The sequence below is a fragment of the Triticum aestivum genome, chromosome 7A (genome assembly GCF_018294505.1).
Source record: "Triticum aestivum cultivar Chinese Spring chromosome 7A, IWGSC CS RefSeq v2.1, whole genome shotgun sequence".
NCBI classification, from domain to species: Eukaryota; Viridiplantae; Streptophyta; class Magnoliopsida; order Poales; family Poaceae; genus Triticum; species Triticum aestivum.
The window spans coordinates 701,569,245-701,582,096 of record NC_057812.1 but is presented as its reverse complement, the minus strand read 5'-3'; the positions used below and the strand labels follow the sequence as shown (position 1 = coordinate 701,582,096).

Genomic DNA, 12,852 nt, shown 5'->3' with positions numbered 1-12,852 from the left:
TAAACTAATTAGGACTCTAGAAAAGTTTCAAAATTTAAAAGTTGAGAATTTTAAAACAAAAGATTCAATAAATCATAAAAAACTTGTGGATTCCAAAAATGTTTATGATTTAAAAAAATATTCAAAAATGGTCAGTATTTTTTCCAATATTTTGAAAAAGGTTCATTTATAGAAAATCTTTTAATTAAATTCAAAAAATGATTACCAAAAAGTTTTGAAAATATCATGAGTTTTGAAAATGCCCAAAAAGTTTGGAAACAATTTGTGAATTAAAAAAAACAGTTTCTTGATTTCTAAAATATTCGTTGACTCAAAAGATGATCATGCATTTCAGAAAACATTCGTTATATAAAAAAACTACGAAATTAAAAAAATCCACTATTTCCAAAAAAATGTTCGTCGATTCTAAAAATGTTTTCTGATTAAAAAAAGGTTCACACTTTTGATAAAAGTATTTGCAAATATTATAAATCTTAATGAATTCAAAAAATATTGATGATTTTAAAAAGTTCACAAATAAGTAAAAATGGTCACGGATTTTAAAATTTATTCACGATTTCAGATATCTTCATGCATTTTGAAAATGTTCATGATTTTCATAATTTGTTCACGATCTCACAAAAATATTCATTTTTTTTGAATATTTTTATGTAAAGTAAAAAAAATAAAAAACAGGAATAAATAAAAATAGAAAAGACGAAGAAAGAAGAAGAAAAAATAGAAAAAAAAAGAGAAAACCTCTGAGGAAGAAATGCAAAAATCCCAAAAATAGGATCGGAGATACGAGGGGGTACACGCTAGGTCGCTACGCATCAAATAGGAAACCCCGCCGCAGTAGCACTGGAAATATACGTTTTAGATAGGGGAATCCGCCCACCTAGGACGTCAAGTGCAATGAGAAAGAGAGTGATATTGTATCTCGGTGATGCAGCAAAATACGGTCATAGGCATTGGAGATTATGATTATTTTTTTCCTGTTGCAACGCACGGGCCCTTTTGGTAATATTTGTTAATGGGGAAGCGAGGAGACCGGGTAAGGTGTTGCTGCTTTCAGACTCGTATATGCCAGGTGTCACCGCGCTCGAGGTGGTCTCCCATTTTTTTCCTTGGATGAGCAATGAACAGTTGAATCAGGCAGACGATTTGCCGTCCAGATTCTGAAAATCACACACGAGCTGATACACATGAGCTACAAATACCAAATCCACATGGTTGGGGGCTTGGAGCCGACAACCAGTACTACTAACTGAACATATACTGTCTTAATCGGAACCGTTCTCGTGTACTAACTGAACCTACAGTGCTAAGACTAAACTCTGGTCGTATGAACAGCTCCACTATAAATTGCTAACACTAGTAACATATTGTACAGAAGGCCCATCCTACAGTAAGACCATCCGAAGCTACGACTGAATGCCCCCATTTCATGTATCAGGTCCCAAAAATTAACTTCATGCCTTCATCTGTAAGACTGTAGTACTGCTGATGATTCATGTCAACTAAAAGTAATGAATTGCTCATCTGAAGAGACGGTTTTTCAGAGAGAAGCACAGCCAGGAACTCGGGGTAATCATCACGAGCATCCCCAACCTTTCCCTGGAAGAAGTGAATTTCGATCGGCGATCGCTGCAACTCCTATGAAAGTCTTTCCCAAATGAATGACTGAAAAAAGTTCGGCATATTTTCGGCAGGAATAGAACGGCCGGGAACACTTGAAACATGCAGACGACTTGCCGTCCGGATCTTAAATTGCATATAGGAGTGGTGCTGATTGGCTCCCAATACCAAACTCACACTATGGACCCGACAGAATTGGGCAGGCACAAAAGGGAATACCAAACTCACATTGTGGATCCGACAGAATTTTTGGCAGGCACAAAAGGGAACAACGTGCATGCCAAAACTTATTACCCCTAGAGTGGGCACTGGTTCCCAGATTAACATTTGGGAGGACCCTTGGATCCCTTCTAGCGAAACCAGGAAACTTATTACCCCTAGAGGAGGAATTATGTTAACAAAGGTGGAAGATATAATCGACCCCCACACGGGACAGTGGGATGAGGCACTATTGCATAGTGTGTTCTCACCAGTGGATGTGCACAGAATACTTCAAATCCCCCTCCATGTTGAAACTATGGAAGATTTTGTGGCGTGGCATTATACGAGATCTGGAACTTTCTCAGTTTGTTCGGCATACCATGTGGAGTTCGATCATCAGTTCGGACGTCATTACGCAAGCTTGAATAGCCCAGGGAGTGCTCAGTTGAATGCAGTTTGGAAAGAATTATGGCAACTTCGCCTTCCAGGGAAGATCAAACATTTTGGCTGGAAAGTATTAAAAGGGGTATTACCATGTTACGGTGTTCTCGCAGGCAGACATGTACCCTTGATCCCGCAATGCCCACTGTGCAAAATTGGTCTAGAGGATATCCAGCACTGTCTATTTACGTGTATCCGTGCATCTGAAGTGTGGACTGCTCTAGGACTATCGGAGGTGATTGAACAAGCCACTCGGCAAGACCGATCCGGCTCTATCACCCTAGATATATTGATTCGGCTGCGCACAGTGACACATACCATACCAACATCCGAATTTATTTTGGTGGCCATGTGGTTCATTTGGTGGCAAAGAAGGCAACGTACAAGAGGGGAGACAGTACAGACACCAGATCAAACAACTATTTCTATTCAAGTACTTGCCATAAATTTTGTTCGTGCTCATTCACCAAACCAGCCTATACGTAGGATTGATCATGTATGGAAGAAGCCAAGTGCGGGAGTTGTAAAAATCAATGTCGATGCATCATTTCATGAGGATAAGTTCACAGGAGCTTGCGGAGCTGTTGCACGAGATGACCATGGCAAATTTCTGGGGCAACAACTCATGTCCTACCACATGTGTCTAGTGCAGGTTCAGCTGAATTATTTACTATTTGATGTGGTCTGTACCTAGCAGCGAATCTGGGTTGTATGAAGCTTATCATCGAGTCTGATAGTTTGACTGCGCTGGAGGCCATATCTGATCCTAATGCCTACATGGGAGTGGATGTCCCAATCATAGCAGAATACTCCCTCATGTCAATGGATTATGCTTCTATCAGTTTTGATTATTGTACTAGAGAGGCAAACTTGATAGCGGATGGGCCAGTGGGCTGGGCCGGCGCTGGCTGCTGCTGGGCTGCACAGGGAGGAGGCCCAGGTAAGTTTCTCCTCTTTTTGTCTCTTTTCTAATATTCTGACATATAAATTGATTTAGTAATAAAACGATCTTGCTGTTATTTGAGGAATAAAGTTATTACGCTTAAAAAAAACGTGCATGCCAAAAACAAGAAGAAACTTTCGTAGAGTGTAACTACTTGGCAGAAATCTTATCGATTTGGGGCGTAGGATACCAACACATAAGCTCTTGCTAAGGCAGGTCCAAAATGGGCAAAGAGCACTCGACCGAAAGACTGAAAAATCACTTCATACAAGTGACCGAAACATTAAGCAAAAAAAAAAAAATGACATTGTCTTATAAAAAGGTGCAGTTGAAATGTAAATTGATGCGAAAAAAGTCCTTAACAATGATTATATATCTGTAAAAACATCTACAATTTCTTACTGAGAGCAGGCTGTGAAACTGCTGTCCTGATTCTGAAACTGCACACGAGTGATATGCACGAACAGACACCGAACTCGATTGCATTACATGGATCACAAAATCAGTGAGGCTTCTAGCTGAGCATATCCTACCCTGTTCCATCCTATTCCCAGCCATGCCCATGTAATAACCTACAGTGCCAAGAGTCTAAACCCTGGCGGTATGAACAGCTCCAGCTATAAGTTGCTAACAGTAGTGACATACTGTACACAAGGCCCGTCCTACAGTCCACCATCCATCCGACGCCACCACCGATCGATTGCCTGCTTCTTCACGCATTAAAGGTCCCAAAATTCGCCTCCATTCAGGCTGGTCATAGTGGGGAGTAACTTAGACTAGTAACATACATATGTTACTAGTCTATGTTACTACCTTCATAGTGGGTAGTGTCATAGGTGTGGTAACATAGTTGCCTTCATTTATTACTTTGTAGACTCATTATGCATTGGAAACCGCTATGTGATGGTAACATATTATGTTACTCTATTTGCCTCTCTCCTCATTAACTACTTGCCACATCACCATTTTTGCTTATGTGGCATCTATGTTACTACCTATGTTACTCCCACTATGACCAGCCTCATGGCTAATGGCTTCATCCGTAATCATGTAATGCACGGCCGATCGATGATAATGGCGACAAAAAGGACCGCACGAAATTCCTCATCTGCACGGAAAAGTTCAGGGAGAAGGAACAGTCGGAGAGTTACTCGGGCCGGTGATCATCACGAGCGTCTCCACCTTGCGTGGAAGAGAATTAATTGGTGAGGTGAGGTTGGCGCTTACGAGTTTACGGCGAGTCGTCGTCGTCGTGGTCGTCGTGGTGGTCGTGGCGGAAGGCCATTTTGGCGGTGTCCTTCCAGAGGGACGCCTCCATCTCCTTGTCGAAGAGCCGCTTCTCGGCGCGCCGCAGCGCCGCCTCCAGCTCCTCGATCCGCTCCTGGTTCCTCTGGTGGAGCAGCTCGTGCAGCCTCCTCTCCAGCTCCACGGCCGACACGCCGTGGTACCGATCAGGGTCGTCGTCGTCGTCCTCGTCCTCCTCCTCCTCGTCGTAAACGTGGTGATGTTGATCGTCGTCGTCGCCGAGGTCGCTCTCGAATCCCTGTCGGCAGTCGGCAATGTCGTCGTCGTCGTCCGACGGCTCTGCTCCGCCCTCGTCGCGCTCCTCCCCCGTCGAAAACGGCGGCGTGTCCGGGCCGTAGCCGGCGCGAACGCGCTGGAGCTCCGCGTGGAACTCCTCCTCCAGCACGTCCATCCTCCTGCGGCTCGCCGCCTCCATCTCCGCGCCGGAGGAGGAGGCGACCTGGTGCCGATGGTCCTCGCAGCGCGCGGTCGCGGCCTGCGGCTCGTTCCCGTCCGTGAGGCAGCTCGACGCGGCGGACTCGGGGTTGCGGGGTTCGTCGTCGGCGCCGGTGTTGGCCGTCGTCTCCATGGCCTGCTGGCCTTTGAAGTCCCTGATGAGCGCCTCCATCTCGGCCCGCACCCTGGCCATCTTGTTGAACTCGTCGGACGTCTTGGCCAGCAGGAACACCAGGCTCAGCCCCACGCTCAGGTCCGACGGCCTCGTCGTCTCGCCGTCGCCGGGCGGCGCCGCGCATGGTGCTGGAATCGACAATTGCTCATGACGTGCTTGACACCAAACAAAATTCGGTCGACTGCCAGAATACCACCGCGAAGGGAGAGTTCGGACGAACGTACCTGATGAGGCAGAGGCGCCCGAGGCGTCCCTGAGCTGGCCCTCGTCGTCCGCGGCGACGATCTCCTCCTCGAGCACCGGCTTCGGCGGCCGCGCTTTGCCGCCGAGCCTGGCGAGCCGCGCCCAGCGGAACCTGGGCATGAGCGACCTGGGCCTGGGCGTGGCGGCGGCGGAGGAGGGCGGCCCCGCGACCCCGAACTCCTCGCCGTCGTTGAGGTAGTCGAGGATCCTCCGCCTGCTCGTGCCCTCGGCGGCAACAGCCATGGGGACCCGCGCCGACCGGCCGGCCGGCAGAGCGGAAGATGCGAAGGAATGTGGAATGTGGAAAGCCGGGTGGTGGCCTCGGATTCTTGGGCCGGCCGAGGTGGAAGGAGCAAAGCGGTTTTCAAACGGGAGCGGGTCGCGGTCGTGGGGGGCCGACAGCGGCCTGTCTAACACCCTTCCCCTCTCTGTTTATTTATCCTCTTTTAAGAAAACTTATTTTGTGCCTGATGATGGATGGATGGAGTGTCAGATGATGATGAGATGGCATATGATTATTTATGGCGAGCTTGTTTGTGTAATCAAACTTGAAAAGATGGCATGATGGAGCGTGGCTTTGATCTGCAGGTAGGTCAGGTGTTGCGCGCTCCGATTTGAACCGTTGGCATTTTGTCTCTGTCCTGCATTTCGCACTTGGCGATGCTGATCCAAGAGTTGCCAGGCCACTTGCAACACGACTAGGTAACGGACACACGCAAGGCAACCTCAGCTCAGACCACCGGCTCAGGTCCCCGGCCTCATCGAGATCACGCACGCACGCAAACGCGAAGCAAGCGACCAACGGAAGACCCAAGCGATTACGACTCCTAAATCCTAATCATCATTCATCATCGCTGCATTTTTCCCGTTAGAAAGAAGCAATCTAGCCAGGCAGCCAGGGTAGGGTATATCCATCTGACCGGCCGGCTCCCGTTCGAATCGCCGGCCAGCTGCCCGAGACCAAGTGTACGTACGTACGTACGTATGTGTGTGTGGAGTAGTATATAGAGTGACCTGGCCGCCCTGGGCGTGAGAGGGACTTCGTCTAAAGACAGGCGACCTAGCTAGCCGCGGCATGGAGGAGAGGAGACGATGCCGCCATGCGGTGAGGTACGGGTCCGGACGCGAGACAAGACGAGGCGCGACGGCCGACGACGGGACAGCGTATCTCTTCCCCGATGGGCACCGCTCACCTCGCTCACCGCTCCTGACATGACTACAGGAGTATTCTAATCTAATCTAATCTAATCTACTCCTTTGAGCGATTCAGCCGCGGCTTGCTTTTGTGGCGTCGGCCGGCGCCGGAGTGGAGCCGACGGGAATAATATCGGCCCTTCTCGAGATGCTGCCAGCGCCATTTTCTTACTCTGAGAAGATGCTCCAAACTAGTATCTGCAGTGGATAAGAACAAGGATTTTGTCCCTGCGTGCCCAGTTGGCCTCGTTTACTTCATCGGCTTTTCAATAACAAAGGAATAAAAGGGCTGTAGGTGAATGAAATCATAAAAAAGTGGTCGTGCCGGAGTGGTTATCGGGCATGACTAGAAATCATGTGGGCTTTGCCCGCGCAGGTTCGAATCCTGCCGACCACGCTCCTTTTTTTTTGTTTCTATTTCCCTCGTCTTTTGTTTTTTTACCTCTCACATGACTGCTTCGTCTAACTGGGCCTGACCATTTTTGAAGACAAAACCGGGGTTTACCTTTTTTTTTTGAGGTTTGGAAGCACTTTATTAACTGGGCTGTTGGGCAATATACAAATCAAGTTCGGCCAACATTGAACTCCCTCTTCTCATGGATAATCTGCCCCTGGGAAAAGGCTCCCATCTTCCTTTGCATCCCCTTTACGATGACCGAAGAAGCACCCATGTGATTACCCTGAACATTCACGGCAGCAGCAGCACAGATCAGTCGAAATAACAAGGTTTCGGCAGGCAAGGTCAGCAGCCAAGGATATGGCCTCGTTGCACGCCATAGCTTCCAAAAATCTCAGGGGCACAAAGCCTCTGAAAGCACACTGCCGAAGCTCCCAAATAAGCGCCTGTTTCGTCTCTACAGGTTGCCGCGGTAGCCCCCTTGTCCCCATGACATCCATCCCACTAATGCATCAACATGGAGCCATCCATCTTCGGCCAGTAGATGATCCTCAAACTTGAGCACGCACTTCTTTCTTCTCAGCTGGTATTTGACCCAGATCGGGCATATAGCTTTGGATGAACGAGGACGTCGTCAGCATAGTAGCCGGAAACGGGGAACGGTAGGCCGTCCCTCGATCCCGATTCATCGACCCGGAATCGGATTCGGGAACGAGGTCGGATTCAGTACGATTCGATGAAGATTCGGCGTCCCCGCAGCCTGCTCCTCGATTCAGGTTCCAGGATCCAACAGCCAAAACGCAAGGCATAATTTACTCACGCCGTCGTTTCTTTTCTCAAGGACTCCTCGTTCTTCCTCCAGTCCATTAATTGCAAGGGATCCATTAACAGCAAGGAATGCTGACCGTTAGGGAGTCGTCGTTCTTCAGGAACTGCGTTCCTCGACCCATGGTACCGTACCGGGTTCATCGTACCCAAACGGATTGGATCACGTCCCCGCTATAAAAAATTCGTTCGAAAGATGTATACCCTCGTTGTACCCTATTTTTTCCAGCCACCGACTCTCGTCCCTCGTTCCCGTTCCTCATTCCCACCGTACCGGAAACATGGCAACTATGGTCGTCAGAGGCGACTGAAATTCCCCTTCATGGACTGCTTTTCTCCTAGCTAACCAGATGGACCATAATGTTACAAGGGTCTTCACAAAGCTTCATTGCCCCATGGATTCCTGTAGGCTGTAGCTCAATCGACCATAACCGTGTTGCACCTGACGCACGCACGATTGCTAAAACAAAAACCTGACGCACGCACGAGACGGCCGAAGCCCTAATCTCTCCCCTGAAGCGATCATGCAGCCGCCGGCTCACGGCGACGTTGCCCCTACAGGCAAGCGCAGCCTTGCCGTCGTCCGTCCCTCTCGGCCTTGCACAACAAAATGCCACAAAACAGCCCCGTTTATTCTGCAGCTCCGTAATTCTACATGACACCAAGGTATGCCATATAAGTCATCTAGGGTTTTTTTGTTTGCGACTATTTTTGTTTGCAAATTCTATGATAGAAATCATGTTCGTCTCATCTGTTTACGTGTACTCCCTCCATTCCACAATGTAGTGCTTCTTCTATCCCCGTGCTTCAACTTTAACAGTAAATTTAACTATCACGACCGATTGCGGCGGGAGCAAAAATTATATCAGTGAATTCGTATTCGAAAGAAGATTCCAATTATATAATTTTTTCTCCCGCCGCGGTTGGTCTCGTTGGTTAAATTTATGGTCAAAGTTGGATCTCGGGAAGCGCAAGCATACTATATTTTGGAATGGAGGGAGTATGTTTTACCGATTTGGATGATCAGATCAGTTTGACTGCTCGAGCAATTGGGTTATGACATATAGATTTAAGTTTGCAACTTTCTACCTCGAATAAAATTGACATATAGATTTAAGTTTGCAACTTTCTACTTCGGATTATCTATTATACTACTCCATTTGTAATAAACAGATATAAGACGTTTTAGACACTTGTTTACAAAGGAAGTATATTTGAATCCTAGCACACTTCAACCGGAGCCCCAACTCCCCAATTTTAGTGTATGGGACGTTTCCTTTGCCTTATTATTCCATGAATATGAGTATATGACCATACATTCTTACTCATCGTTTCACTTTCACTTGTAAGAAGAACGTTAAAAATTTCGACGTAGACCATATGCCACTCCCTCCCAGAGCAACTGCCCAAATCCGGTATTCCTCCCCCTCCTCCCTGCCCTCTCTCTTCTCGTCACCGGCAAACCCCCTCCAGCGATGGCGAGCCTTTGTTTCCTTCGCCCAGGGGACTGCTCGCTCGCGATTTAGTGGTAGTGTTTTGGTAATACTGGCATCGACTTTGTTCTTTTTTGTTCTTCTTACTTTCTCTTTTGGTTTTCGGCCTAGTTTCTCTTTTAATAGACCGGGCCACTCTGTATTTTTCCTTTTTCCTATCTATATGAAATGGCAGGAGCACCCTCCTTGCATCATCAAAAAAAAAAATTCTCTTGCCCCCTCTCATATTTTTTCCTGGGTCCGCCCCTGTCTGTCATATTCCTATGGTGCCTCACAGCTTCCGTCGGAATGGAGTTTCTGGAGAGGCGCCAAGCAAAATGTTTCAGCTTCGCCGGCACTTGTAGTTTCCACAACCTTGTCCATTGCTTCTTCGTACTATCAATATTAGAGTTACTCGCTCTATGTTCCAGCAATCAACTCTTCTATGTTTTGTCTCCATAATCAGACGGTAAGAAGACCACACTGAAAATAATCCTGGTGCCATGCCCACGAGTCCTCTTCACTGTATTAACTTAATGGGATATTAAGAATCGAATTTGCGTCCGCAGCCTGCATATGTTCGAACACTTCATGGTGATGCCAGCATCTTTCTACAGAATTTATCATCTCAGCCACCAACATGGGAGGGTCCTGTGACCTCAAATGCAAAGCACACAACATACAGTCCCTAGTGATCCAGTTGTGATTCCATATGTTTGTCGACAACCCATTACCAATTCTTCTAATCAAGCCTTGTTTCAGAATTGTTGTACCCACGCATATAGCTTGCCATACTTGTGATGGATGAGACCCAAGCCCGGCCTTCAAAAAATCACACTCCGAAAAGTACACCACCTTCAGAATAGTTGCACTTAGAGAATTCGGGTCTTGCAATATACGTCATGACTGTTTTGCAAGCATAGCTAGGTTGAACATCTGAGTGTCTCGAAAGCCTAACCCTCCCAAATATTTTGGCATTGCCAAAGTCTCCCATGAGACCCATGCATTTTTCCTTTCTCCGTTTTTTCTTCCCCATAAAAACTTTTGCAACATCTGATCAATCTGTTGGCGTAAACCATGAGGTAACAGAAAGCAAGACATCGAAAATGTAGGGATAGCTTGCGCCACATATTTGATCAACGCCTCCCTCCCCGCCGAGGCCATGTAGTTCTCAACCCACCCTTGGATTTTAAACCAAATTCTATCTTTTATATATTTGAAGAAACCATTCTTTGATCTACCAACATCCGACGGCAACCCGAGGTACCGTTCAACCAACTATCATTTGGTACATTAAGAATGTGCTTTATCACCCCCTTGTACTCTCCGGGCATCCGTTACCAAAAACGATGCTTGACTTTGATAGGTTAACTCCCTGACCTGAAGCATTGCAATAAACTTGGATTGCATCTCCAATGATAGTTGCGTCCTCCTCATTTGCTATAAACATGAGCAGACAATCATCAGGAAAAAGAAGGTGATTTACTGCTGGCGCACTTGGTGCAGCCATCACACCGCTCACATTCTCATTAATACTTCTCGCCTTCAAAACACAAGAAAGCTCTGGTGCAAGGAGGAATAAATATGGGGAGATCGAATCACCTTGCCTAATCCCTCTTGAAGGCTTAAATTCTTCCATCTTAACTCCATTCACAAGCACTGGAAAAGAAACTGTTGTGATGCACTGCATAATCTTAGAGACCCAGCCCGAACTGAATCCCATTTTCAACATTACTGCTTCTAAATAACTCCACCCAACACGGTCATATGCCTTCATCATATCAAGTTTTAAAGCACAATGTGAGTTAACTTTGCTTTGAGACCTCTTCATGAAATGTAGACACTCATGTGCAACTTAATGTTGTCCGTTATAAGGGCCCATTCGGAAGTGCTCCGCCTCTGCGCTTCTCCGGAAGCGGGCGAGGAGCTGGCCGAACCGTTTTCCTCCGTGGAGCCAGCTTCAGAAGCGCCGGTGGAGCGTAGTGCAAATCGGTGGAGTGCCATAAGTCGAGCTTCGTGTTTTTCAGAAGTAGGAGTTCCTTCATATTACATCTCACTGCCATCCCGAAGTGACGGACAAAACGTTTTCCTCTCTGTTCAAAGCCCAGCCTGGTGGGCCCGAACACAGTGGCTGGCGCAACTCCACGACGCTGCTGCCAAACGCTCTTATCTCCCCACGGAAGCTGGCTCGCGCTGCTCCGTCGAGAAGCTGGAGAGCTTTCGAACGGGCCCTAAGTCTACCCGATACAAACTGGATCTTACCTAGTTGACAGACATCTAGTTGCTACATGGGCCTCAGAATGCAGCCTCCTCGTGTGTGTCTCACACCTCCAACAAGGGCATGCAACTATTCTGGGCCTTTTGCTAAAACAAAACCTATCCAGGGCCATACTCTCTAAAAGAAAAAAAATCGAGGGTCGAAGGGAGGGCGATTCCTATATGGCGCGTACCCCCCACGCCACATTGCGCATAAGTGGGCCGGCCCGGTAGTTCATGTCCGGTTTTAGGAAGGTTCTAGGACCTTCCCAAACAGGGTTTTCTTTTTCACCGGGGATTTTTCTCCTTTTCTCCTTTTTATGTTTTTTTCCTTTTTAATTTCTTTTTTGGTTCCCAAACCGGGTTTTCTTTTCCCCCTTTTTCTCCTTTTTCATTTTTATGTTTATTCCTTTTATATTTCTTTTTTAGTTTTAGTTTCTTTTTTTATTTTAATTTCTTCTTAATTTCTGTTTTTATTCTTTGTTTTCCTTTTTCCTAGATTTTGTGAACACTTTTATTAAATTGTGAACATTTTTATTGTTCACTGAATTCCAAAATGTTCATCTAATTTATAAAATCTTCATGAAATCCAAAAAATGTTCATTGTATTCAAAATTTATTCACCATAATTTTATAATATGTTCATGAAATTCAAAAAGTGTTCATCCAGTTTTCAAAAAGTTCATCCGATTTTCAAAAGAGTGTTCTTGAATTGAGAATTTGCTCATCAAGTTCAAAAAAATGAAAAATGTTAATCTAATCCAAAAAATGTCATTGTATTCAAAAAAAATTCATCATAATTTTAAAGAATGTTCTTCCAGTTTTCAAAATTTTCATACGATTTTCAGAAAAGCGTTCTTGAATTGAGAATTTGTTCGTCAAGTTCAAAAAATGAAAAATGTTCATGTAATCCAAAAAATGTCATCATATTTAAAATTTCTTCATAATAATTTTAGAAATGTTGATAAAATTAAAAAAAGGTTCATCTATTTTTCAAAAACTTCATCCGCTTTTTCAGAAAATGTTCTTGAAATGTGAATTTGTTCATCAAGTTCAAAAAAATGTTCATCAAATTCAAAATTTGTTGATATGTTAATGAATATCCAAATTCACGAACATTTTTTGAAATCATGAAAATTCTTTCAAATTCATGAACATTATTTGAATTCAGGGACATTTTTTTGGCTCCACGAGCTTTTTTTGAAAATCATTGTTTTTTAATTTCGGAAAGTTTTCAAAAATCCTGAATATTATAAAAAAAGAAAAACAGAAACGAAACAAGAAAATAAGGGGCTCCCGGCCGCCGCTCATGGGCCGACCCAAAATGGGCTCGCGGGGTTAGTGGGGG

At 45.7% G+C, this 12,852-nt stretch overlaps 1 protein-coding gene and 1 non-coding gene across 2 annotated transcripts; one reads left to right on the top strand and one right to left on the bottom strand.

Annotated features, from left to right (window-relative positions):
• Window positions 1–3,555: 3,555 nt before the first annotated feature.
• Window positions 3,556–5,658, bottom strand: LOC123154994 (protein POLAR LOCALIZATION DURING ASYMMETRIC DIVISION AND REDISTRIBUTION). Its single transcript, XM_044573579.1, has 3 exons — window positions 5,342–5,658; window positions 4,430–5,245; window positions 3,556–4,310 (listed from the first exon to the last, which is right to left on the bottom strand). The coding sequence occupies exons 1-2, from the start codon at window positions 5,601–5,603 to the stop codon at window positions 4,434–4,436; spliced, it is 1,074 nt and encodes a 357-aa protein (XP_044429514.1). The 5' UTR covers window positions 5,604–5,658; the 3' UTR covers window positions 3,556–4,310; window positions 4,430–4,433.
• A 1,211-nt stretch (window positions 5,659–6,869) lies between these two features.
• On the top strand, window positions 6,870–6,951 carry TRNAS-AGA (transfer RNA serine (anticodon AGA)). Its single transcript has one exon. It is a non-coding gene; the product is annotated as a tRNA-Ser (tRNA).
• The last annotated feature ends 5,901 nt before the right edge of the window (window positions 6,952–12,852 follow it).

Bases quoted from the DNA above. Each gene is read 5' to 3' on its own strand.
- LOC123154994 (XM_044573579.1), bottom strand. From the start codon at position 5,603: ATGGCTGTTGCCGCCGAGGGCACGAGCAGGCGGAGGATCCTCGACTAC. The intron at 5,246-5,341 runs GTACGTTCGTCC...TGTCGATTCCAG, and splicing joins GGGCGCCTCTGCCTCATCAG to CACCATGCGCGGCGCCGCCC.